This window comes from Bubalus bubalis, chromosome 8, assembly GCF_019923935.1.
Source record: "Bubalus bubalis isolate 160015118507 breed Murrah chromosome 8, NDDB_SH_1, whole genome shotgun sequence".
Lineage (NCBI taxonomy): Eukaryota > Metazoa > Chordata > Mammalia > Artiodactyla > Bovidae > Bubalus > Bubalus bubalis.
The window spans coordinates 87,358,735-87,384,152 of NC_059164.1; the positions used below are offsets into that span (position 1 = coordinate 87,358,735).

Consider the following 25,418-nt stretch of genomic DNA (forward strand, 5'->3'; position numbering starts at 1 on the left):
ATCAAGAGGTAATAATTAAAAAGAGAACACCATTAGCACAAGTTCAAGCAAAACAAAGGGTCACTTCAGTTCAGTTCAGGCCCTCAGTTGTGTCCAACTCTTTGCAACCCCATGGAGTGCAGCACACCAGAGGCCTTCCTGTCCATCACCAGCTCCCGGAGTTTACCCAAATTCATGTCCACTGAGTCAGTGATACCATCCAACCATATCGTTCCTATTGTCCCCTTCTCCTCCTGCCCTCAATCTTTCCCAGCATCACAGTCTTTTAAAATGAGTCAACACTTTGCAGCAGGTGGCCAAGGTACTGGAGTTCCAGTTTCAACATCAGTCCTTCCAATGAACAATCAGGACTGATCTCCTTTAGGATGGACTGGGTGGATCCCTTGCAGTCCAAGGCACTCTCAAGAGTCTTCTCCAACACCACAGTTCAAAAGCATCAATTCTTTTGCACTCAGCTTTCTTTATATGCCAACTCACATCCGTACATGACTATTGGAAAAACCATAGCCTTGACTAGACGGACCTTTGTTGACAAAGTAATGTCTCTGCTTCTTAATATGCTGTCTAGGTTGGTCATAACTTTCCCTCCAAGGAGTAAGTGTCTTTTAATTGCATGGCTGCAATCACCATCTGCAGTGATTTTGGTGCCCAAAAAGACAAAGTCATCCACTATTTCCACTGTGTCCCCATCTATTTGCCATGAAGTGATGGGACCAGATGCCATGATCTTAGTTTTCTGAATGTTGAGCTTTATGCCACTTTTTCACTCTCCTCTTTCACTTTCATCAAGAGGCTCTTTAGTTCTTCTTCACTTTCTGCCATAAGGTTGGTGTCATCTGTATATCTGAGGTAACTGATATTTTTCCCAGCAATCTTGATTCCAACTTGTGCTACATCCAGCCCGAAGTTTCTCATGATGTACTCTGTATAGAAGTTAAATAAGCAAGGTGACAACATACAGCTGCTCTCCCTATTTGGAACCAGTCTGTTTTTCCACGTCCAGTTCTAACTGTTGCTTCCTGACCTGTATACAGATTTCTCAAGAGGCAGGTCAGGTGGTCTGGTAGTCCCATCTCTTGAAGAATTTTCCACAGTTTGTTGTGATCCACATCATCAAAGGCTTTAGCATAGTCAATAAAGCAGAAATAGATGCTTTTCTGGAACTCTCTTGCTTTTTCCATGATCTGGTGGATGGTGGCAATTTGATCTCTGGTTCCTCTGCCTTTTCTAAAACCAGCTTGAACATCTGGAAGTTCACAGTTCACATATTGCTGAAGCCTGGCTTGGAGAATTTTGAGCATTACTTTACTAGCATGTGAGATGAGTGCAATTGTGCAGCAGTTTGAGCATTCTTTGGCATTGCCTTTCCTTGGGATTGGAATGAAAACTCACCTTTTCCAGTCCTGTGGCCACTGCTGAGTTTTCCAAATTTGCTGGCATATTGACTGCAGCACTTTCACAGCATCATCTTTCAGGGTTTGAAATGGCTCAACTGGAATTCCATCACCTCCCCTAGCTTTGTTCGTAGTGATGCTTTCTAAGGCCCACTTGACTTCACATTCCAGGGTGTCTGGCTCTAGGTGAGTGATCACACCATCGTGATTATCTTGGTCATGAAGATCTTTTTTGCACAGTTCTTCTGTGTATTCTTGCCATGTCTTCTTAATATCTTCTGCTTCTGTAGGTCCATACGATTTCTGTCCTTTATCGGGCCCATCTTTGCATGAAATGTTCCCTTGGTATCTCTAATTTTCTTGAAGAGATCTCTAGTCTTTCCCATTCTGTTGTTTTCCTCTATTTCTTTGCATTGATCGCTGAGGAAGGCTTTCTTATCTCTTCTTGCAATTCTTTGGAACTCTGCATTCAGATGCTTATATCTTTCCTTTTCTCCTTTGCTTTTCATTTCTCTTCTTTTCACAGCTATTTGTAAGGCCTCCTCAGACAGCTGTTTTGCTTTTTTGCATTTCTTTTCCATGGGGATGGTCTTGATCCCTGTCTCCTGTACAATGTCACAAACCTCTGTCCATAGTTCATCAGGCACTCTATCTATCAGATCTAGTCCCTTAAATCTATTTCTCCCTTCCACTGTATAATCATAAGGGATTTGTTTAGGTCATACCTGAATGGTCTAGTGGTTTTCCCCACTTTCTTCAATTTCAGTCTGAATTTGGCAATAAGGAGTTCATGATCTGAGCCACAGTCAGCTCCCAGTCTTGTTTTTGCTGACTGTATAGAGCTTCTCCATCTTTGATTGCAAAGAATATCATCAACCTGATTTTGGTGTTGGCCATCTAGGGATGTCCATGTGTAGAGTCTTCTCTTGTGTTGTTGGAAGAGCATGTTTGCTACAACCAGTGAATTCTCTTGGCAAAACTCTATTAGCCTTTTCCCTGCTTCATTCCATACTCCAAGGCCAAATCTGCCTGTTACTCCAGGTGTTTCTTGACTTCCTACTTTTGCATTCCAGTCCCCTATAATGAAAAGGACATCTTTTTTTGGGTGTTAGTTCTAAAAGGTCTTGTAGGTCTTCATAGAACCATTCAATTTCAGCTTCTTCAGCATTACTGGTTGGGGCATAGACTTGGATTACCCTGATACTGAATGGTTTGCCTTGGAAACAAACAGAGATCATCTGTCATTTTTGAGATTGCATCCAAGTACTGCATTTTGGACTCTTTTGTTGACTATGATGGCTACTCCATTTCTTCTAGGGGATTCCTGCCCACAGTAGTAAATATAATGGTCATTCTGAGTTAATTCAGCCATTCCAGTCCATTTTAGTTCGCGGGTTTTTAGAATGTCAACGTTCACTCTTGCCACTTGTATTTGACCACTTCCAATTTGCCTTGATTCATGGACCTGACATTCCAGGTTCCTATGCAATATTGCTCTTTACAGCTTCGGACCTTTCTTCTATCACCAAAGGGTAGAAAAGTCAATTCAACAAACATTGCCTAGACCTAATGAGCAAGGTCCTATCTGGCGCCCTAAAGTATGGACATGGACAGTTAAGAGAACAGTATGTACAGAGAATCACGGGGCAAGGAAAAGATCTCAGCACAAGCCACGCTGTTAATTTCCTCAGGATGATGTCTACAAGTCTGAGCTGACAGTGACAGTTCAGATAACAAAAGAAGTCACCCGCAACACACTGCTATATAAAAGAAATAAAATCAAACGTTGCCTGAAGATAGTCTTGTCTTTGATATAGCATATTATCTTACATAGTTAAAATCATTCTCCTATATTGACTTATTTTGCTTTTATTACTGAGGAGCAGGTTATCTGGAGAAAAAGTTAAACTTTATTATCAGTTTTACAAAACTATGCAATTGTTACTATGAACCACAAGAGGGCAACAGTTTCAAAGACCGGAGTAAAGAATATAGAATGAAAATTATTATTATAAATTACTTAGCTTGTGAACCAGAATTTTAATTCCCCCCCAAAAGCAGAACTTTAACAATATTATTCTTGAAGTTCTTATTCAGAATTTTAGGCCTAGAAGAAAACTAAAAGATGTCTCTTTTTGTGTAAGAAATTCCATTTTCATTTTCTTCCATATAAATCATCTAAGTCGTGTCCAACTCTTGCAAACCCATTGACTATAGCCCGCCAGGCTCCTCTATCCATGGAATTCTCCAGGCAAGAATACTGGCGTGGGTTGCCATTTTAGCCATATAAAATATCTCTGTTCTTCTTTAATTTAGAAAATTTATATAAAATTATTTACTGTATAACAGTAACTTACACATGTATATATCTTTGTATTTTTAAGTACTCTCATAAATGTAATATTTTGTATTTTTCATTTATAAAGCCCTCTGAAGTATATATGCCAGAAATTATTAAGTCCTTTTATAGATAAAGAAACTGAGGCTTAAGAGAAAGGAGTAACTTGACCAAGTAAATACCATTAATAAGTAGAAAAGGTAGAATCTCATTAAGCATATTTTCCACTAGTTTACACAGTTGCCTGTTAACCAAACAAGATAACAATGATACTTTTGGTCTATCCATATAAATTTAGAATATTATTTAAATAGAGCTCTGCTATAATCCAACTTTACTTCTGTACTTGTCAATAAGACCTTTACAGACAACTTGCAAGCAATGCTCACTATTTAACTATTAACACTAAGAAACAAACTTTGCTTTCATCTGAGACAAGATGGAAATAGAAGTGACATTTAAAATAAAACAGTATTTGCAGAGGTCAGTGATTAGGAGAAGGGGAAAGCAGACACAGAAACCTCAGTAGCAAGTTTAACTGTTACCTCCAAATACTGTCACATTCCCAAAGCCATTCAATTTTGCACGTTATAAAAGAGACAGATGTATTAATACTATTGCTTTTTTAAACCTGGTGTTTAATTGTTTCATCTTCAGGAAATAGCACAGTACCATAGAGCTACTTAAATAGACTCAACATCTGACACCTAAAATTGTATTCGATTAGAAAGGAAAGGATGACATGAGTAACAGAACACATAATAACATCCACAAACACACAATATATAAAGAAACAAAGTGACAGTATGAAAATTTTCTTGAAGTTGGTATTATGAGCAATTACAGACATGTCAAACTATTATTTCTTTAGATAAAAAGGTTGTGTTCAACTAAAAAAAAAAAAAAACGCAGCTATTTTTAATTTTTTTAATTCTTATCTATTATCCCAAGAGCACAACTTTACTTTCCAGTATCTAAGGTAATAAATAACTCTTCTGGTTACTTCCATTTTAGAGGTACTCCTGGGAAAGCAGAAGCTAGAGACAGCTGAATTGCTACATCCATGGGTTCCCCCTCATTCATTCATTTAATCATTCTACCAATATTTGTTGAGGTAAGTACAAAAAAAGAGATCATCAAAAAAAAAAAAAATGAGTCATTTGCTTATGGAGCTGACAATCCAGTGGTAAAAATTAACATTAAAAAATGTATTGTTACAAATTGTGGTATTATAAAGTAAAATTGGGGGTGCAATGAGAACCATGATATGATAATTTGGATATCCAAGATCTATTGTCTGTCACAGAAGCCTTTGTGTAGGTGACATTTAAGATGAGATTAGAAGCTGGGCACTGAGAAAAGGCTTCAAGAAAAATAGTGTATCCTGCCCAAAGTAGGGAGCGATTGGCTTGTACAAATAACTGAGGCTTTTTAACTGTGTCAAGACTAGCACACATCCTGTGGAAGAAATAAGCCATAAAAATCCAACGTGCAGACAATACATATGTGTGTGTGTGTGTGTGTGTGTGTGTGTGTGTGTGTGCTGAGTCACCAGTTGTGTCCAACTCTCTGCAGCCTTATGGACTGTTACCCACCAGGCTCTTCGGTCCATGGGATTCTCCAGGCAAGAATACTGGAGTGGGTTGTCATGCCCTCCTCCAGGACTTCTTCACACACAGGAATCAAACCCGTGTCTCTTACATCTCCTTCATTGCAGGTGGTTTCTTTACTGTTAGTGCCACCTAGGAAGCCCTATGTATGTGTATACACACATACATATTAATATTTATATTCATTGTAGAGGGGAATAAAAAAGGTATCTCCTCTAAAGAGGAGAATCAGAGGCAGGGTGCTGGACTGAGGGCTTCAAGACAGGTCAACTCTGAGTTCACAGATTTCTAAGACCATTAAGAGAATCAGACTGGATAATACTTTCTCTTTTTGTCTCACAGGGATAAGGATCAAATGAGATAATACACTAAAACTAAATAGGTTTATCTTTTGTTAATATAAAAGCATTTTCAATTTTACTCCGACCTTAATTCCTGTCCCAAATCTAAGACACTATTCATATTTTAAAATTTTCTAGTCCAGATTCCCCAACTTCTTAAAATAACAAGGTCTTCCTTTTGTCTTTAGTAAACTCGTTTTTCCTACTAATGAAAAATTAATATTTTATGCAAAGCCTATTTCAAACTTACGTTCTAGTGCATTATAAAGAAGTTCAAAATCTTCTTTTGTTTGAGGATTATGCCTCCGGTAATAATCCAGTTTCATCCACTCTTCTTTTTCTCTTATCTTCCTGTGTTCTTCCTCTGCTTCCCACTGCAACCTGAACATTTTCTGTCTCCTTAAATCCTCTACCACAACTTTAGCATGCCATCGTCTGTAGTAAGTCTGTATCACAATTATCTATAGTTAAATTAAAGAAAATAAAATATGGTCAACCTTATTAGACAAGGAAAAGAAACAGTGATTATTTCTATTGCAATTCAACAACTACTAAAAAATACTGAGTGTCCAGCTTTAGCTCTATGCCATAAATTCTCACATACATTCTAACAGAAATACAACAGCTATCTGACTTTGAAATCTAGTAGCAGGTATACCTTCATAGGAGATAGTTAGTATGATGTTAAGTACACAGACTCTGGAACAAAAATTAGTTTAAATCTTCCCTCTTCCTACTACTCACTAGTTAGTTAATTTTTGGTAAGTTACCTGCCATCTCTGATTTAGTACCCTCATCTGCAAAAGAGTAATAATAACAGTATTATGCATATAAGTGCTTAGCTCAAGCCTGGTACACCACAGGTCCTCAATAAATACTACTCTTGTTATGAATATTAATTTATCTCTAGTTTTTCTTGTTATTAGCTTAGACTCATATCTTTTAAAAATGGAGCAATCCTAAAGGAAATCAATCCTGGATCTTCACTGGAAGGACTGATGCTGAAGCTGACACTCCAATACTTTGGCCACCTGATGCAAAGAACTGACTCATTGGAAAAAACCCTGATGCTAGGAAATATTGAGGGCACGAGGAGAAGGGGATGACCGAGGACAAGATCGTTGGATGGCATCACCAACTCAATGGACATGAGTTTGAGCAAGCTCTGGAAGGTGGTGAGGGACAGGAAGACCTGGTGTGCTACAGTCCATGGGGTCACAAAGAGTCAGACATGACTGAGCGACTGAACAACAACCACATAGCAGGGCTTCCTAGGTGGCGCTAGTGGTAAAGAAACCACCTGTCAATACAGGCGACCTGAGAGACATGCATTCAATTCCTGGGTCAGGAAGATCCCCTGGGGAGGGCAGGGCAACCCACTCCAGTATTCTTGCCTGGAGAATCCCATGGACAGAGGAGCCTGGCAAGCTACAGTCCACGCAGTTGCAAAGAGTCAGACACGACTGAAGTGACTTAGCACACAGCCACACAGCACATAAGTTACACGTGGAAACCACCAAAGCAAACATGTATTTATTAAACTGTGAGAAAAATATATATGTCTGGAGATACAGTATAGTACTAGAGTCTAAAACACTTGTGACATAAGTGAGAGTTTTTGTTTTTTATTTACTGCTGCTACTGCTAAGTCACTTCAGTCGTGTCCGACTCTGTGCAACCCCATAGACGGCAGCCCACCAGGCTCCCCTGTCCCTGGGATTCTCCAGGCAAGAACACTGGAGTGGGTTGCCATTTCCTCCTCCAATGCATGAAAGTGAAAAGTGAAAGTGAAGTCGCTCAGTCGTGTCCGACTCTTCAAGACCCCATGGACTGCAGCCCACCAGGCTCCTCTGTCCATGGGATTTTCCAGGCAAGAGTACAGGAGTGGGGTGCCATTGCCTTAAACTCATTAAAAAAAAAGTAAAATATAGAGAGGCTAGATCAAGACTGAGGGTAGAGAATAGGCTGACACATCCTTTCCCCTCATCCTAATCCCTAATAATTACATAAAAATTATAGAAGCAGAAATCAGTAAAGACACTGGATCATACTGAAGGAGTCCTCCAACAGAACAGAAACTGTGAAAAAAATCCCTTTAAGAAAGGAGACAAGTGGAATAAATTGAAGAAGGAATTAGTGTTATGGCTCTTTTAGAATTTTTCTAACAGGATTTCCAATCTGTACTGGAAAATCCCCCACGGAGAGAAAACACTGAAGGTATCTACAGCCTAATTATGTACTGGAGAGGCTAGCTACAAAAAGTGTCTCTAAAATGTTTCAATCCCAGAACTGGTGGATCCTGTGAGGAGAAGGGCAACTAAAAAGATGACTGCTTGATAAATGCAAAAGAGACAGGCTCCTCTAAAGCAACTCAGACAAAGATCACCAGAGGTATTTGCCTCTAAGTTAAGAAAGAGTGGGCTTCTTGGTGGCTCGGATGGTAAAGACTCTACCTGCAATGAAGGAGATGTGAGTTCGATCCCTGAGTCTGGAAGATCGCCTGGAGAAGGGAATGGCTACCCACTCCAGTATTCTTGAGAATTCCATGGACAGAGGAGCCTGGTGGGATACCGTCAACGGGGTTGTGACGAGTTGAACACAACCAAGTGACCAGCACACACAAGAGTGGTTAGTATCCCAGAAGGCTGGTGACACCCAGGATGAATACAAGCCTCCTCTCCGGAAAACTAGATGCCTTCCAGAATTAAGCCTTGCCAATCCCCTAAACCCACTGGGGTTAGTTAGGCTACAGTAAAGAAATATGTTATAACACACTGGACATCAGGAATTTCAAATACTCTGTAGTACACCTCCAAGAATAGACAAAGATTTGAAAGGAAACAACAAAATAAAAGGTTCTTCATTTAATGTAGAAGATATTACATTTGTGTGCAAGAGAATCACTAAAACGAAGGTTCTCAAAGTATGGTGACCAGAGTACCAGCAGCAGCAGAAACTGGAAAATTGTTAGAAAAAAAAATTCTCGGGCCCCACCCCAGAGTTACTGAATAGGAAACTCTGGGGTAGGCATGGATTCTGTATATTCACACATTTTCCAGATGTTCTGATGCCTGCTAAAGGTTTAGAACCATCCTTAAAGAGTAAAATGAAACAAAAAACAAGACCAGACTAGACAGAGTTAACATTTTCAGAGGGAAAGGAAAGGCCATTGAATCAACAAAAAGGAAGTAACAAAAAACTGTGACCAAAGTTTATTTTTTGAAATTAAAAAAAGAAAAATCAGTATAGTGAGTTCAGGTTGGGGGCTATTAAACTTATTGAACTTATTAAAAATACTAAGACCCAGTTGTTTAACAGCAGTTTTTCCCTTCTCATGTGATAATCTAGGGATTGGGCCTAGATTGGCAAACGGTTTAGGGCCAGTAGGAAGCTCTGTGTTAATATTACAGGTGGCTTCCTCCTTGAATATCTTAGGGGTTGGTCAACTTATCCTCATCTTCTAGCCTGTCGAAAGGGGGAAAAGACAAAAGGACTGCAACCCAATCACTTCAAGAGCAGTATCCAGAAGGGGCACACATCATTTCCACTCCCATTTCTTTCCCCAGGCCTCATCAACATAGAAAAGAGGTTGTAAAATGTAGTTTTCAATGTTATGGCCTCTTTTGTGCTGTGCTGTGCTGTGCTCAGTCGTGTCCAATTCTTTGTGACCCCATGGACTACAGCCTGCCAGGCTCCTCTGTCCATGGGATTCTCCAGGCAAGAATACTGGAGTGGGTTGCCATTTCCTCCTCCAGGGGATCTTCCCAACCCAGCAACTGAATCTGCATATCTTGTGTCTCCTACACTGGCAGGTGGATTCTTTATCATTAGCTTCAAATGGGAAGCCTGTTCTAGTCTCATGCCCAGCTAAAGATTTACTACAATGAGAAGAATGAGTATCAGCCAATAACTATTAATAGAAGTTTATTCTGCTAATCTGCAGAATATGTGGAGTCTAAGAGGGAATCAGTAAGCAAGAAACTTAGGCAAGAAAATCTTTTAGAACACAGGGTGAAAGACTGCAAAAATTAGAAAGAATGGAGGAAAATTGAGAAACATGGAAGATAAATGCAGACGTTCCAAAATATGTCTGATACAAGTTTCAGACAGAACAAGAAAAGTTGTATTAGAGAAAGAGTTCAAAATATAATAGAAGAATATTTCACCAAACTAAAGAAAGACCCAGACAGAAAGGAACCATCACCAGATCAAAAGCATATCGCAATAAGATTACTTCGTGCTCATTCAGTCATATCCAACTCTTTGCGACCCCATAGACTGTAGCCCTCCAAGTTCCTCTGTCCATGGGATTCTTCAGGCAAGAATACTGGAATGGGTTGCCATTTCCTTTTCTGGGGGTTCTTCCTAACCCAGGAATCAAACCTGTGTCTCCTGCATCACAGGCGAATACTTTACCCACTGAGCCATGGGGAGGCCTACAGATTAAAATCCTAAAAGCTTCCACAAAGAGGAAACAAAGAACTGAGAATCCCATTTCCATCAAATACACTATCTTTGTACCTGTTTTAATCAAAAACTGCTACAAAGGTATAAAAGAAAATAATTCTGAAAATGAGTTTGAATCTAACCTACTATACCCACTCAAACTAAAACCCAAAATGAGGTTAATTCAATAGGACTTACATGGTTCACCTCAAATGCATAATAATCTCTGAAATAATTACTAGAGAATATGCACTAAGAAGAACAATAAGTTGAAGATGAAAAATTAAAGAAGTGAACAAAAACTTTCAAAAAAGTTTTAAGCTATAACCTTTATTATTTGAAAAAATCATATATAATAGCAATGTAAATATATAAGAATAATCTGAAGTCATAATTATACAGTAAATTATAATGATATATATAATTGTAATTCCAATATCAACCCTCACTGAATGGGAAGAGTGAAGGAGGAGGATAAAGAAATGAAAAAAAGTCAGCTAGGGTCCTTGACTTATTCATGGAAAAAAATATACAGCCCAATTAAGTATGCATTTGGTATAAAAAATCAGGGCTTCCCTGGTGGCTCAGATAGTAAAGAATCTGCCTGTAATGCAGGAGACCTGGGTTTGATCTTGTGTTGGAAAGATCGACTAGAGAAGGGAATGGCTATCCACTCCAGTATTCTTGCCTGGAGAATTCCATGGACAGAGGACCCAGGCAGGCTACAGTCCATGGGGTTGCAACAAGTTAGACACGACTGAGCGACCAACACTTTCACTTTTCATAAAAATTTTAAGTGCATTAAAAAATTTTATGAATAGCCACTAAAAAAATAGAAACAAAATACCTATTTCTAAACTATTAAAGAACAAAAACATGAAAAGTTTAGTCAAATCAAAAAAGTTAGTAAACTAAGTCACTAAGTCAAATCAAAAAAGGTAATAAACAATCAAGAATAAATAAATAAAAAGCAAAATGATATGAATGGAAGGAATGACTAGAGAAATATCAGTAGTCACACATAATATAATCTTATTCACAACAAGAAAGATTTAAAATAAATACTAAGCATTTACCTTAGTATTAGAAGTTCAAGAATAAAATAAACATGACAAAAAATAGAAAGGAATCAATCAAGATGGTAGAATTTATTAAATGGAAATTTACTCCTTACACTGGCTTTTAACCAATCCCTCTGTCTACAGCTCACATCTCAATTCTCTCTTGCACAGAACCTCCAATTCACTTTCAAGATTCTATGGGACAAATTAATTTGGTTTTTGATGCCATCCCCTTGGCAGGCATTTAGATTTTCACTTTCTCTGCTCAAGTAAGTCAAGTTAACACTTCTCCATCTGCTTTATATAACTTTAAAAAATCGACTGACATTTACTGTTCTCTCTTCTATTCTTTGTTCCTGTATGTTTATAATTTTCTTATTCCTTTAATACCACTTTATCGGAGTCTGAAAAGTGTTGGAGTGAAAACCCGTAGAGAAAGCCTAACAGCTTTTCTCTCCTATTTCCATATAAACCTCAATCTTACTCAGGAGCAACAACCTAAATCTTTAAAAATGTAATTATCACATTCTCCCAACATGGTCAGTCACATGACCCAGTTCAGGCCAATGAGCTATAACTTGAATCACTGGCTTTCAGAGGAAAATTGCTGAATGGCCTCCATGAGACATGCTCCATGACTTTTCCCTTCTTCTTGCAGATGCAGACATTATGCTGAAGGTTGATAAATAATTTTATCATCACAATAGTAACAAGCTCATGATAATAAGGTGTGTGTGTGTGTGTGTGCATGCACACGTGCGCATGCATTCCATTGTGTCTGACTCTTTGTGACCCCATGGACTGGGGCCTCCAAGCTCCTCTGTCCATGGAATCTTCCAGGCAAGAATACTTGAATGGGTTGCCATTTCCTACTCCAGAGGACCTTCCCAACCCAGGGATCAAACCCATGTCTCTTGCATCTCCTACATCGGCAGGTGGATTTTTTACCACTGTGCTGTCTGGGAAGCAATAATAGGATTAATGGAGTGGAAAGGTAACAGGAGTTCAGGTTCCTAATGACATCACAGAGCCACCAGCCAGGCCTCATACAGCCAAAAATTAATAATTAGTTCGGACTGAGAAAATAAGAATCTATCGAGCTCAAATACCAAGCACATGTAAAGTCAGCTACAAAGTTAATAGGAAATAATATTTCTCCCAAGGACACTCTGCAGTTATAAAATGTCATAACAAACCCCTTCTTTGAGTGACTATGATTTTCTTATTCTGAGAAACTTTGTTTCCTAAAATCATACTCTATCACAAACTTTGCTGTCTGAAATTAGATCACTAAGGATGAAACATCCCACTCTTGCCTGGGGGATCTACATTATTTTGACAGAAAGAAGCAGCCTTGATTCACAACCAACGTGCTGAACTTCAGAGAAGAAACAACATCCCATATCTCCCTCCTAACTTTGTTATGAAAGCAACAGGACTCTGGTCCATGTCTCAGTCCAGACGTGACATTGATCCATCTACACACAACTTTGTTTTATACCAAAACACTATATCAAAATACTGTATCACTTAAATTTCACCAAAACGTCACTCCTCCCCAAAACTCTAAAATAGCTCCATCTTCTCCTTTTGTGAAAATTAGTTTCGACTGAAAAAATAAAAATTATTCAGGCTGAAATAACTTCAGGCACTGATAAAGTCAGCTACAAAGTTAGCCCCGTGGTCCCCCTGGTGAGCAGTCTCCCTCAGTGCAATGAGTCAACAGACACAGTAAAAGCTCATCTCTCAAGGTCATGGGCTAATTGGGCTAGAATAGCAGTCTAGATCCAGGCTTCTTGTCACACAAAAAACAAAATCACTGCTTTCAATTCTTTTTACTGAAGCAAAATGATGCTAGGAGGTAACACAGATAAAATGTATCTGCTTCATATGTCATGTTTAACTGAAATTCCAAATGTTTAATAGGGTAAAGATGTCAATTTTTAAAAATACAGATACACTAATTTGTGTGTACACAAATACACACAAACTTTAAAACAAAGTTATATTTATGACTATTGGGTGATGCAGCCTTCTATAACAATATATAAAATGCAAAAACCATAAAAGGGAATATTATTAATAATAAATTTTACAATAAAGACATCATAAAGTAAGTATGATTGATAGGTTGAGATAAAATATAAAAACATATGTAATATCTATAAGGAGACAAAAAATTTTAAATGTTATGTGCTACTATGAAGGGTACTCCAGTACCCTTGCCTGGAAAATCCCATGGACAGAGGAGTGTGATAGACTCCTCCATGGGGTCGCAAAGAGTTGGACACAACTGAGCAACTTCACTTCACTTCACTATGAAGTCAGCACGGAATGGTTTCTGGTCATATAATTTGGTACAATATTTCTGAAAAACACTGGAAATATCTTAAGACTTTAAAAAAGTCATCATTTTTCTCCTAGTAATTCAACTTCTAACATCTCTAAGTATTTTTTAAATGCACACTACAATTTGTAGAGCATTAAAACATGTCTATATGTCCTACAAAACAAAGTAATTACACTGTTTATATTGTGGCATAATATAATGCCATTAAATCATTTATAATAAAAAAGAAAAGGTAGAGAAATGTTTATGATATAGTGCTATGTGTGCAAGAAACTTCTTTAAAATTCCATGCATAATTATCTCCCAATTGAAAGTAAGAAAAAGAAAAATCTGAGTGAGAAATTTTCTGCTTCTTTTTTTTAATAATTAATGCCATTTGCAAGGCTTCCCAGGTGGCGCAAGTGGTAAAGAACTGCCTGCCATCGCAGGAGACATGAGATGCAGGTTTGACCCCTGGGTCAGGAATATTCTTGCCTGGAGAATCCCATGGATAAAGGAGCCTGGCAGGCTACAGTTCATAGGGCTGCAAAGAGTCAGACACAACTTAGCATGCAATGCCATTTGGAAAAACCATCAACTAAACCAGTGTACTTAAATATACAGGAAAGTCTTCAAACTGAAAGAAAATGATATAAAATGTTAATTTTAACTCAAGTGAGATGCAGGTGATTGCTATTTGCTTTTCTTATTTTTAATAAGCATGTTTAAACAAATATATACATTTAAAACTTAAAAAATAAAAGTCAACTGCATAAAAACAATAATTATAAAAGGAATTATAAGACTTTGAACATACAAAGAATATACATGTTTGTATGATGATAGCACAGATAGAACAAAGAAGGGATAAACAGAGTTCTATTGAAGCAAAGTTTCAATTTTTATTGAATTTCAGTTAGTATTAATATGAAGTATGTTGCTATAAAATGAGATATATATTCTAATGCCTAAATTACACTTGGAGCAACCACTTAGCAAATGATTTTTTTAAATTCTTAAACAATAAAGCAGTAATGAAAAAAACTTAATTAAAATTGGGCAAAGTATCTGAATATACATTTCTCCTAAAAGTATATATGCAAGTTGCTTATAAGTACATGAAAAATATTCTGTATCATTAGCCACAGGGTATGCAAATCAAAACCACAATGAGATACCACTTTAAACTCACTAGGATGGCAATAATCCAAAAGTGTTGATAAGGATATGGAGAAACTAGAATCCTTACACACTGATGGTGGGACATAAATATGGTGAAACTGCTTTGGAAAACAGCCTGGAAGTTCCTCAAAAAGTTACAGGGAATTACCAATTGATCTAGCAGTTACATTCCTAGGCATATACCCAGGAGAAATGAAAATACATATCCGTATAAAAATTTTTATGTGAATGATTATAGCAGTTTTATTCCTAATAGCCAAAAGGTGGAAAAAAATCAAATGTCCATCAACTGAAAAATGGATAAACAAAATGTGGTATATATATATTGACCTACCTACAGTAGGTATATACAATTGGGTACATATGTGCGTGTGTTAGTCTCTAGTCATGTCTGAATCTTTGCGACCCCATGGACTGTAGCCCACCAAGCTCCTCTATCCATGGCAAGAATACGGGAGTGGATTGCCATTTTCTTCTCCAGGGGATTTTCCTGACCCAGGATTGAACCCGGGTCTCCTGTATTGCCGGCAGATTCTTTACCATCTGAGCTATACGTGTTGCAACATGGAGACTATACATTGTATGATTACATGCATATGAAATATCCAGAATGGGCAAATCAACAGAGGCAGAGAGTATATGAGTGGTTGTCTAAAGCAGAAAGGACTGGGGAAACAGGGTCTGGCTACTGTTAGATGTGGTCTTTCTTTCTAGGATGATGGGCTGTTTAGTCACTAAGTTGTGTCTGACTCTTTTGCAACCCCATGGACTATAGCCCACCAGTCTCCTCTGTTCATGGGATTCTCCAGGCAAGAATATTGGAGTGGGTTGCCATTTCCTTCTCCTGGGGATGTTCCCAACCCATGGATCAAAGTCGCATCTCCTGCATTGGCAGGTGGATTCTTTACCACTGAGTCACCAGGGAAGCTCTCTAGGATGATGAGAATATTCTAAAATTGATGTGGTAATGGTTGCATAACTCTATTTCCATAGTAAAAAAAATTTTTTAATCACTGAATTGTACACTTTTTTAAAAAGTACACATTGTATGGAAAATGAAAATTTTAATTAAAAAAAAAAGAATTAAGATAGTACTAGAAAACACTTATTTAACATAAAAGAAGGCACTAAATGAACAGGGGAACCAGAGAGCCACACAGCATATAGAAAACAAATACCAAAATGGCTGATATACTCTAGTCTTATCAATAGTCACATTATAAATATAAATTTATTAAACAGTCCAATCAAAAGGCAGAGACTTTCAGATTGGATAAAGAAACATGATCCAATTATATGCTCTCTAAAAGAAATATACTCTAGATTCAAAGCCTCAAATAGATTGAATGCAAAAGGATAAAAAAAGAAAAACAGATCATATAAACAATAATATAAAAGTGATTGGAGTGACTTTATTAATATCAGATAAAATTGATTTTCATATCCAATTGATCTATTAGTTTGGAAAGTTCCATATAGGTGATTCAAATGTCAGAGGGTTCAGGCCAAAGGACAGAAGATTGAAGCCAAGCGACAGAGAGAACAAAGCTAATAAAAAGAAAAGGGATTTACCAAAGGAAAGGGAAGGATTAGGAACATTTAGGATTCTGGTTCCTTATCTCGGGGTGTGACTGGAGACAGTGACTGCTTTTTAGTAGCAATAAAACTTGACTCACACTGGGCTTTCCAGGTGGCGCTAGTGGTAAGAAAAAAAAAAAAACACTCTCCAACACAGGTGGTTTTAAGACGGGAGTTCAATCCCTGGGTTGGGAAGACAGGAGGAGCCAGTATTCTGGATCAACCCACTCCAGTATTCTTGCCTGGAGAATCCCATGGACAGAGAAGCCTGGCAGACTATAGTCCATAGGGTCATAAAGAGTTGGACAACACTGAAGCAACTTAGCGTGCATGTACACACACACACACACACACACACACACACTGACAAACTTTCTCTTCTTGATCTAATTCTAATTAAGTTCCTTTGAGCTTTTTTTCCAACTAGGCCTTGACTTTTGGGCTTCTCTGTTCATCAATGAATTGTCCAGTTTTAGAAAGAGCCCAGCTAAATCGGGCTTCCCAGGTGGCGCTAGTGGTAAAGAACCCGCCTGCCAATGCAGGACACATAAGATATGTGAGTTCGACCCCTAGGTCAGGAAGATTCCCCTGGAGGAGGGCATGACAACACACTCCAGTATTTTTGCCTGAAGAATCCCTTGGACAGAAGAGCCTGGCAAGCTACAGTCCACAGGGTCTCAAAAGAGTCAGACACAATGAAGCCGACTTAGTATGCACACAGGTACCAACTAAATCACTTTAACCAGAAATCCCACCTTTGACATCTGATTATCCTTAATTGACTAATCACTCTGGCCTGCCTTTACCACAAACGCTGTTAGACTGGTTTATCCAGGACTCCCCCATACCCCAGATGTTTTCTCTTTGTAATTTTCCATTCACTGACCCCCTCCTACCCTGTTCCTTGATTATATTTTCCCCCTTTTCCTTATTGCATTCAAAGTTGAGCTTAATCTCTCTTCCCTATTTCAAAACTCCATTGTGGTATTCCCTTTTGAATTGTCTGCTTACCATCGTGAACAAGTGTTTAGAATAATTTTTTCTTGAACAACAACAACACTCATGTGAGTTCTGTAAGCAAGTGTGCTTAGGGAAATACACACAGAGACACACAAAGAACAATTGGCTGATAAATGTACTTTTTAGTATTTCCCTTTTAACAAGTTATCTTACCGCCTGTAATCTCTTAGCATGGTATTCTGCTGCTGAAAAATATTTTCCTGGTTTTACCAGTTTATCAGTAATATTTGACACATACACACCAATTTTAGTCATCTGTGTGGATGTTGTATTTGTAGTTTGCTGGAGCTTTCCTTTCTGAAAAACTGTCTAAAATAAAAACAAAAAAATTAAGTATACACTACACATAAATTGAGTAAAGAGCATATTTTGTACATATTTAATGTACTATTTTTCATTATTTTAATCACCATATAATTCCTTAGAAGATTTTAATTTTAGAGAGCTACACAATATAACCTGTGCTGATTCTGCAGCTTCAAAAATGTATATGGAAAAATTAAAAGATTACCTGCGTATCCCTACAAAATGCATTCGGTTTTTCAGGAATCTTTTTAGGTACAGTTTGTGTTCCAGCATTGTGATATTCTATTCCTGTTATTTTATGTCTGAATCCACCAAGAAATGGTTTGTGAAAATCAGATTTTATCATCTCAACAGCTACTTCCTGGTACTGATCAATGCCTGAGGAGATAAAACCAAGTTTAAATGGAAGTTCAACTACAAACAGACTCTAAAATTATTTATCTAAAAGATATATCAAATAACAAACCAGTTTGTACTCTGACTGTTATGACCTGAGAGGCTTCAGCTGGTCTAGCAATTCTTCTGACTGGGTATAGATCTGGATGTAAAGAAAACATTTCCACTTGCACAACATCCTGGGGCTTAATTCCATGTTGTAGTAGCGTCTCATGATTTTTAAGAACTGTTCCTAAAAATGAGATAAAATTATAAGAAATATTATAAAGAAACAATTATATGTACTCATTTTAAGGAATGTTAAACATCAAAGGTGCCTACATGAATGTATATTGTTTAATTAACAAATAAAAATATTGATGATGTCCATCTCTTGCTGTATTGTTAGCATGGAAAACTCCGCAATGGAAAAAATTAAGGTGGTATTCCTGACCAAGAATTCAGCATTAAAAGGAAAGTAAAATTACAACTCTCAAATCATCAGAAATACAAATATACAATAACCATGCAACTATAAACATTTAAAAATTAAAAACACATTCTATAATATGAGAAAAATCATATTCTAAGCAATGATTCTCTAAAAAGAATCACAATGTGTTATACATTAGGCGGATCATATCCATATCAGGGAAAGGCTGATTAGTTTAATATATACCCCTCTCTTGAATGCAGAAAAGTATACACTCAGAGTCTAAAGAATCCCTTCCTTTCTGTTTCTATTATCAGAAATTCATATAAATTAATTCATGCCAAGGTGGAGCTAAGCCTGTTTCTTGCTGAAAAAAAAAAGGGGGTACGTGATCACTTTATTTTTATGTTTATTGCTTGAACTTATACCTTCAATCCACTGGTTTAGTTCATAAATTCACTGTAAATTTATTTCTATATTTTAAGGCATACAGAAATACATACAATGTTACTGGCTGCTGCTTTGTATAATGACAGAATCTATATCTATCTTTCCAATGTATGTTCATCCCAAATTACAATTAGGAATTTAACATAGCAAAGGGTTGTTTTACTCATTCTTAGAAATATGTCAGATACCACTAGTCTATTTTAGCTATGTTCAAGAAAGCACATTCAAAAATTTTTGAGTTTCAATTTCACCTTAAATTCTTAATTTAATAAAATTAACATTATAGGGATTTTGCGATAGGTTGAATAATGGCCCTAAAATATATCCATGTACTAATTCCCAGAATTTATGAAGGGTAGATTATCCTGAGATGATGATATGACAAGTAGAGAGAGATTTAAATATGCTATGCTGCCAGGTTTGAAAATGAGGAAACTCAAGAATGCAAGAAGTACAACTCTAGAAGATGGAAAAGGCAAGGAAACAGACTCTCCCCAGAACCTCCAAAGAGAGAAAAGCACTGCTGACACCTTGACTTTATCCAGGCAAAATTGATTTAGGATATTTAGACCCCAGAACTGTAACCAAAATTAATGTGTTGCTTTAAGCCAATAATTTTGTCAATTGTTACAACAGCCATAGAAAACTAATAGAGAATCCTCTTCAAACTAATACAGAGCTCTCTTCATTCTTCTCATTGTTTCTAGAATAGGCTTAGCCCCACCAAACCTGAACTTCAGTTCTAGTACTAGAAGAAAGTACCCATCTTAGAGTATGGTTGGCACAGAATCAAGCTCTTTTTTTATTGCTGCTGACATAAGTCTGTTATCCAGTGGCGATGTGCAGTGCTATGCTGAGCTTAATCGCTCAGTCATGTCTTACTCTTTGCAACCCAATGGACTGTAGCCCGCCAGACTGCTCTGTCTATGAGGACTTTTCAAGCAAGAATACTGGATGGGTTGTCATGACTTCCTCCGAGGGATTTTCCTAACCCAGGGATCGAAGCCTGGTGTCCCGCATTGTAGGCAGATTCTTTACCATCTAAGCCACCAGGAAAGCCCAGTGATGCATGGTACTTACACATAAAGACAAAAGGTCATGAAATGCAAAGAAAGATCCTTAGGTATCAGTGGCCAGCTACTCCTGTCTCAAAACACTTTCTCTTCTCCAGTTTTGAATTTCACCTTATAGTTAATGCCAAGCAGTTCCAGATTCCCTTTTTGGAATCATGCCTACAAATTAAGTTCAGACTCTGACATTCATAAGCTGTGGGAATTTGTACAAGTTCCTTAAGCTTTAGCTTCCATCTCCTTTCAAAAAGTTAACAGTAATACCTACCTCAAGGGATTGTTGTGTAGATTGAATGATAGTGTGATAATGTAGATAGAACATTTTGTAAAAGGACTAGCACATGCTGCTGCTGCTGCTGCTAAGTCACTTCAGTCGTGTCCGACTCTGTGCAACCCCATAGATGGCAGCCCACCAGGCTCCGCCATCCCTGGGATTCTCCAGGCAAGAACGGTGGAGTGGGTTGCCATTTCCTTCTCCAATGCATGAAAGTGAAAAGTGAAAGTGAAGTCGCTCAGTCATGTCCGACTCTTCGCAACCCCATGAACCACAACATGCCAGGCCTTCCTGTCCATCACCAACTCCCAGAGTCCATCCAAACCCATGTCCATTGAGTCGATGATGCCATCCAACCATCTCATCCTCTGTCGTCCCCGTCTCCTCCTGCCCTCAATCTTTTCCAGCATCACAGTCTTTTCAAATGAGTCAGCTCTCTGCATCAGGTGGCCAAAGTACTGGAGTTTCAGCTTCAGCATCAGTCCTTCCAATGAATACTCAGGACTGATTTCCTTTAGGATGGAATGGTTGGATCTCCTTGCAGTCCAAGGGACTCTCAAGAGTCTTCTCCAACACCATAGTTCAAAAGCATCACTTCTGCGGTGCTCAGCTTTCTTTATAGTCCAACTCTCACATCCATACATGACTACTGGAAAAACCATAGCTTTGACTAGACAGACCTTTGTTGACAAAGTAATGTCTCTGCTTTTTAATATGCTGTCTAGGTTTGTCATAACTTTCTTTCCAAGGAGTAAGCATCTTTTAATTTCATGACTGCAATCACCATCTGCAGTAATTTTGGAGCCCAGAAAAATAAAGTCAGCCACTGTTTCCACTGTTTCCCCATCTATTTGCCATGAAGTGATGGGACCAGATGCCATGATCTTCGTTTTCTGAATGCTGAGCTTCAAGCCAACTTTTTCACTCTCATCTTTCATTTTCATCAAGAGGCTCTTTAGTTCTTCTTCACTTTCTGCCATAAGGGTGGTGTCATCTGCATATCTGAGGTTATTGATATTTCTCCCAGAAATCTTGATTCCAGCTTGTGCTTCCTCCAGCCCAGAGTTTCTCATGATGTACTCTGCATATAAGTTAAATAAGCAGGGTGACAATATACAGCCTTGACGTACTCCTTTTCTTATTTGGAACCAGTCTGTGTTCCATGTCCAGTTTTAACAGTTGCTTCCTGACCTGCACACAGGTTTCTCAAGAGGCAGGTCAGGTGGTCTGGTATTCCCATCTCTTTCAGAATTTTCCACAGTTTATTGTGATCCAAAGCTCATTAAATTAGCCATCATCATCAGTATCATCTTCATCAGTATCATCGTTATAGTAACTATTTAAATTTTAGCTTTGTTTCCTCTGTCAAATTTTAATAACCAGTTGTTTGAATATACTGACATCTTACTATTGGAGCACATTCATTATAATAGTTTTCTAAAAATAATCTTGAAATTTCTCTGATTTGGCAAGGAGGAAGAACTTAATAGGTATGGCTTATTCCTATTTAGCACTTAGAATTTCCCCAAAAAAATGTTCTTATTTTTGCCCTAGAAACTTTGTGGCATCTTTGTAAGTTAATATGAAAACTTTTAAAAAACAAAATGTCATGATCTGTGTAGGCATAATCTACAGAAACATTTACTGAGCTATGCCAGTCTATTTAATTCTATCACAGTTATTAAGACTACAGCCTGTAAGGCTAATATAAGGTGTGGTACTCCATATTGCCCACAAAATATAAATAAATTTGAACATCATCAGAACCTGAATTGACCTTAATGTATAGAAGACTGATTAGATAAGCCATTTTCAGTCTTCTTCTCTTTCTATACATGCTCATTCATCATTTATTTTTCTAACCTCATTTCCTCCTACTCTCCAAAAATAATTTACTTCTAGTACCTCTAAACTTCTTACCATTTCCTCAAAGACCCAGGTTTTCTCACTTCTTTGGACTTAACACAAGTATTATCACTGTAATTAGATGAAGCTTTCTAGAATCTCCCAGTTTTTTTCTTCCTTGTTCTCACAGATTTTTTTGAGCACATCTCCATTAAAACATTTGCACAATGTGTAGTAACCACTGCATATGTCTTCTTCCTTCCTAGTCTACGAGCAACTTGAAAATAGGGATTTTATTTCATGTTTCTTTCTATCTTTGGTTCTTAGCAAAGTATTTAGAACTTTGTCCTCAGTAATAATTCATTGAATGAAAGAATGTATATAACAGCAGTATAATGTTCAAACAGTAAACATTGAGATATTTAGTTTTACAAATCTAAGATCTTGCTTATTTACATGTTAAGACTAAAGAAGTCTTTGTAAGTTTTATTAGCCTCCAAGCTTACCTGCACATCTTATCTGCAGGACAAAAGCTGGGACACCTAGCAGGGGTGAAAAATGATCCTTCAGGCATCTTAGAACAGTGTCAACTCTAAAGGGAATTACAATTTCCTGGCCCACAGGAAGAAGTATGACTTTTACTGTAGATAAAAAGAGAAAAGAAAGAGTAGTAGTTAAATGCAAGGGTCAGCATCATATAGTATACACGCAGATAGAGAATTATGGGACAATTTGTTATCAAAGGAATGCAAGTTGCTTCCGCATGTATCCCATCATGCCGCCACGATAAGAGTTAGTTTTCATTTTCTAAGAGGAGAAGTGACAAACATTCATTTGCAACATTTTTGCTTTGAAAATCAATTCATTATCTCAAGAAATAGCATCAATGGTCAATGCCTGCTCCCCCAGCTCCAGCTCAAAGTTCAGCTCTCTCTTCCACTGCCTACTATGAGGATCTGTGCATGTTTGAGATTACCTCCTCACCCAGAATACCATGAGAAATAGGAAATGAGACTAAAATGCTTTTAAAGATTCTTTTAAAATCATTTAAAATTTTTAAAAATTCCCAATATCTGCTACATACTATTCAGATATCAACATAGAGAATATCTCAGAAAAATCAAGCGTTTTTGTGTGGTATTACAAAGGGAGAACCTGAGACCTGAACTTAGAAATGTACATGCTTTGATTACACATTGATGACAGGCATCAGGAAATCAATGCGTATTCATGAAGTTAAGAAAAACCAATAGGGAAATTTTCAGAGAAAATGTTCTTTGACCTTGCAATGACAAAAGATCATCTAAGTCCATTCTTCTTTCCATAATTGATCTATGTCTGTAGCTGGCAGAATGCAAAACAGAAAATCACTGTTTATTATAAATATCTGGAATAACTATGCACAAATCTACTTGTCACAAAAAAATAGACATTATGTGGTTTACTTCTGACTCTAAAATAAAAATCAAGCCACTTACGTGTCAAAAATTGAGAAAAACTGTTACTATAAAATGATTATCTGTTCACAAATTGTAGGAAGGAAATAAAGTACAGAAATTATTATGATGTAAACTGTTTATTTTTTACATCTACAAACTTTATATGTTAATAGGGAAAATGTAATAAGTAAGATGGAATGAAGACTACACATTTCAAACCAAAACAGTTTTGTATATTTCTAGATGCCTGATATGACAGTTTTCATAAAGGTCTATGAGACATTTATCTGTAATACTAGCATGAAATGTAACAAGGTATTGTTGATGCTAAGGTTCTTTAAGCTTATTTTCACAGCTCTTTCTCAAGAACACTCTTACAGATGTTAAATTATCAGAAGGCTATTTTAATTGTTTCCTGGGTTCAAAGTTCTACAATTAATATATGTATATATGTTAAACTTTTATTTCCAGATGTTCAAGCTGATTTTAGAAAAGGCAAAGGAACCAGAGATCAAATTGCCAACATCCGCCGGATATCAAAAGAGCAAGAAAGTTCCAGAAAAACATCTATTTCCGCTTTATTGACTATGCCAAAGCCTTTGACTGTGTGGATCACAATAAACTGTGGAAAATTCTTCAAGAGATGGGACTACCACACCACCTGACCTGCCTCTTGAGAAACCTATATGCAGGTCAGGAAGCAACACTTAGAACTGGACATGGAACAACAGACAGGTCAGGAAGCAACACTTAGAACTGGACATGGAACAACAGACTGGTTCCAAATAGGAAAACGAGTATGTCAAGGCTGTATATTGTCACCCTGCTTATTTAACTGATATGCAGAATACATCATGAGTAACGCTGGGCTGGAAGAAGCACTAGCTGGAATCAAGATTGCTGCGAGAAATATCAATAACCTCAGATATGCAGATGACACCACCCTTATGGCAGAAAGTCAAGAGGAACTAAAAACCCTCTTGATGAAAGTGAAAGAGGAGAGTGAAACACTTGGCTTAAAGCTCAACATTCAGAAAACAAAGATCATGGCATCTGGTCCCATCACTTCATGGGAAACAGATGGGGAAACAGTGTCAGACTTTATTGTTTGGGGCTCCAAAATCACTGCAGATGGTGACTGCAGCCATAAAATTAAAAGATGCTTACTCCTTGGAAGAAAAGTTATGACCAACCTAGATAGCATATTGAAAAGCAGAGACATTACTTTGCCAACAAAGGTCCGTCTAGTCAAGGCTATGGTTTTTCCAGTGGTCATGTATGGATGTGAGAGTTGGACTGTGAAGAAAGCTGAGTGCCGAAGAATTGATGCTTTTGAACTGTGGTGTTGGAGAAGACTCTTGAGAGTCCCTTGGACTGCAAGGAGATCCAACCAGTCCATTTTAAAGGAGATCAGCCCTGGGTGTTCTTTGAAAGAAATGATGCTAAAGCTGAAACTCCAGTACTTTGGCCACCTCATGCGAAGAGTTGACTCATTGGTAAAGACTCTGATGCTGGGAGGGATTGGGGGCAGGAGGAAGAGGGGACGACAGAGGATGAGATGGCTGGATGGCATCACCAACTCAATGGACGTGTTTGAGTGAACTTCGGGAGATGGTGATGGACAGGGAAGCCTGGCGTGCTGTGACTCATGGGGTCGCAAAGAGTCGGACACGACTGGGCGTCTGAACTGAACTGAACCGAACCGAAACTTTTCATGGCAGTGATTTCCTAAGCTTTGGGAAGGGAAACTGTGTTCAGGAATCTATGAGCCTCAGAAAGTACAGGACCAAGACCACTTCTTTAAAGCACCACGTGTTTGTTATAAACTATAATCATAATTGAAGTAATAGCAAGAAATGATGCCCAAATTTATACCAAATAATGAAATTGGGGGATAACAGCATCAATTAGGTATAAATGAGCTTGA

General features: G+C 37.7%; 1 protein-coding gene and 1 non-coding gene across 3 annotated transcripts in view; one reads left to right on the plus strand and one right to left on the minus strand.

Moving 5' to 3' along the window:
- Positions 1-25,418, minus strand: part of IQUB (IQ motif and ubiquitin domain containing) — a 75,887-nt gene that overhangs the window by 42,526 nt on the left and 7,943 nt on the right. For both annotated transcript variants that reach the window (XM_044946834.2, XM_025291448.3), the window contains exons 3-7: positions 22,559-22,693; positions 18,072-18,233; positions 17,811-17,983; positions 17,453-17,608; positions 5,934-6,144 (exon numbers count right to left, since the gene is read on the minus strand). In XM_044946834.2, the coding sequence (XP_044802769.2) occupies positions 5,934-6,144; positions 17,453-17,608; positions 17,811-17,983; positions 18,072-18,233; positions 22,559-22,693 (837 nt within the window). The remainder of the gene's footprint in view (positions 1-5,933; positions 6,145-17,452; positions 17,609-17,810; positions 17,984-18,071; positions 18,234-22,558; positions 22,694-25,418) is intronic.
- On the plus strand, positions 7,818-7,880 carry LOC112586684. The gene has a single exon (XR_003111177.1). It is a non-coding gene; the product is annotated as a U7 small nuclear RNA (small nuclear RNA).